This window comes from Eurypyga helias, unplaced genomic scaffold (genome assembly GCF_000690775.1).
Source record: "Eurypyga helias isolate BGI_N326 unplaced genomic scaffold, ASM69077v1 scaffold42288, whole genome shotgun sequence".
Taxonomy (NCBI): domain Eukaryota; kingdom Metazoa; phylum Chordata; class Aves; order Eurypygiformes; family Eurypygidae; genus Eurypyga; species Eurypyga helias.
Window position 1 is genome coordinate 7,113 of NW_010265773.1, and position 2,170 is coordinate 9,282.

The following is a 2,170-nucleotide window of genomic DNA, read 5'->3' on the forward strand; positions in this document are numbered from 1 at the left end:
CGGGAGGTGGAGATGATTGATGGCTCTCACTGCAGCACGTGCCCTGAGGAATGTCTCTGTCCCCCAGCTCTGAAAACCTTCTCTCCAGGCTCTCCCTGGGAGGTCACAGTTGATGTGGGGAAATGCTCTGACCTGACCTACAGAGCTGGTATGGGAACGATGGAGAGCTCCCTCCCTCCAAGGATATGAGGCTGAGCGACCTGGGTGACCAGCACCAACATCAGAGCTCAGAGCGTGATCTAGCAGCGCTCGGCCTGCTGCACAAGCCCTCTGCCTTAGGTGGGAAGGGGACTGTGTTTTATCCTGTCAGGGTCTGGGTTTTCTTTTCCCTTCTGTTACAGGCTGTTACAGGACAAGTCTGCAAGTGAAATCTTAATTCCCTGCCCCTGTGCACGGTGTGAGGATGGAAATCCAACCACCTTGTGTTGCGGGGAAGGTGTGATCATATGGACTCTGATTGTAGCATCAGAGTAACCAAGGCTGGGAAGGACCTCGGGGGCCTCTGCTGCAACACCCCCCCTCAAAGCAAGAACAACCTGCTGATAAAAGCTCTATGGGAAACAGACCACTTGGCAACCACCAAAAAAATGGGTTTCTTGCTGACGGCCTGAACTGCCCTTTCATCTCAGCACCGGTGAATGACACTGATGTTTCAAAAATCACTCAGAAATGGGAACTCCACGCTAAATCCTTCCAGACAGGTCAAAATCTACCTTCCACTGGGATAAAGCGGAGTCTGTTTGCCCTGAACCGGTGTGCTGGCTTGTGAGTTCATAAAATGACCCAGGAGTCGCGTCCGTGAGGATGAGCTGACCAGTTTTTGTCGGAATGGAAAGTCGTCTTGAAATGATTTTCCACAACTGTTTGATAAAATCCGTTCTCCTGGAATTTGTTGATGTCACTTGACTGGCATTTCTGCATCCCGTTCAAACCCTGCCGGCAGCTCCTGTGACTGAGCTGTGCAACAGCCACTAGAGAGGGACAGAGACCAGCAGGAGTCCGACCGCGGGCTGGCAAAGCCGCCGGCCCTGGGTGGCTGAGCAAACCAAGCTGCCGGGGCTCTGCTTGCGCATCCGCGTCCCACCCTCCAGGAGCTGGAGGAGGGTCCGCACAGAGGCTCCCGCAGCCCTGCGGCTCGTGTAATCCGGTTGCAAGACACAGCAAGTGGGAAAGAAAACCAGGCAGTGTGAAGTGCTTTTTTCCAGGGGTGGGAGAATCAGCATTTACTTCCCAGACGTGTGACTGGAAGGTGCTGGACGATGCTGTTGGCCCCAGGGTGGCTAATGGACCATTATCATTCAGCGATAATGGCTCAGGGCTGGGAAATGTGGACTCGCCCCCAGCTTTGCCTCTGCCCTAGGGCAGTTCTCTGCACTTTCCTTCTGGATTTTCCCCGGTCAAGTCAGGCTGACACTTCGAGTGTCATGTTAAAGACGGGACACCGAGCAGGGAGGGCTGGAGAAGGATGTTACAATCTCACCCAGAAATGCTGGTTTCCAGAAATCGGTTGTCATCTTGTGCCTTAAGGCAGCCCAGGGAGGTTTGCTTTCAGTAAACACTTCTCACTGCGCTGAAAGCACAGCCCCATCCTGTAAGAAACATCTCCAGCAGCTGACGGAGTAGCTGGGAGGGGGCAGGAAACTCTTGACCATTTTAAAGCCAGGAACCAAGCACAAACCCCAAAGGACCCACACCCAGGGCCCGGGACAGGGCCAGACTAGGTCCTGTTTAGAGCCAAACCCCAGACTGATTTAGCCATCAATTTAGCCACCCTCCTTCCCCTCCTGCAATGGAGATTTTAATCCTAATTGACTTGGTGAGGGAGAGAAAAGCTGGGAGGTTTAGCAGATAAACTATTTTTTCTACGCGGATCATACATTCAAACTAAGCCGGGCAGGACAGCCTGGGCCTGTTTCCTTCCAAGTGGGCACGAATTATTGCTGGAGCAGCCTCTGTCTGTTCTCTTGAGCTGCTGAGCCCCTGCCTGGGCCAGCTGGGACCTGCCACGGAGGTGGTGTGTCCTGGCCTGGAGGCAACACGGCAGCGAAGATGCGGGTTTTTGGTGTGTCCACCCAACACTCCCCTTCGCCCAGCGCTCTGCGTGGCTTCTTAACTCCCAGACGGGGTACGTCAGACCTGAACATCACCGCTTTCAGCCCAGAGAATTTTT

General features: G+C 54.0%; 1 protein-coding gene across 1 annotated transcript in view; it reads left to right on the top strand.

Moving 5' to 3' along the window:
- Positions 1-2,170, top strand: part of POLE4 (polymerase (DNA-directed), epsilon 4, accessory subunit) — a gene marked incomplete at its 5' end in the record, with an annotated part of 10,741 nt that overhangs the window by 6,424 nt on the left and 2,147 nt on the right. Inside the window, 1 exon segment of the mRNA XM_010156852.1 lies at positions 7-148. Coding sequence (XP_010155154.1) covers positions 7-148 — 142 coding nt within the window.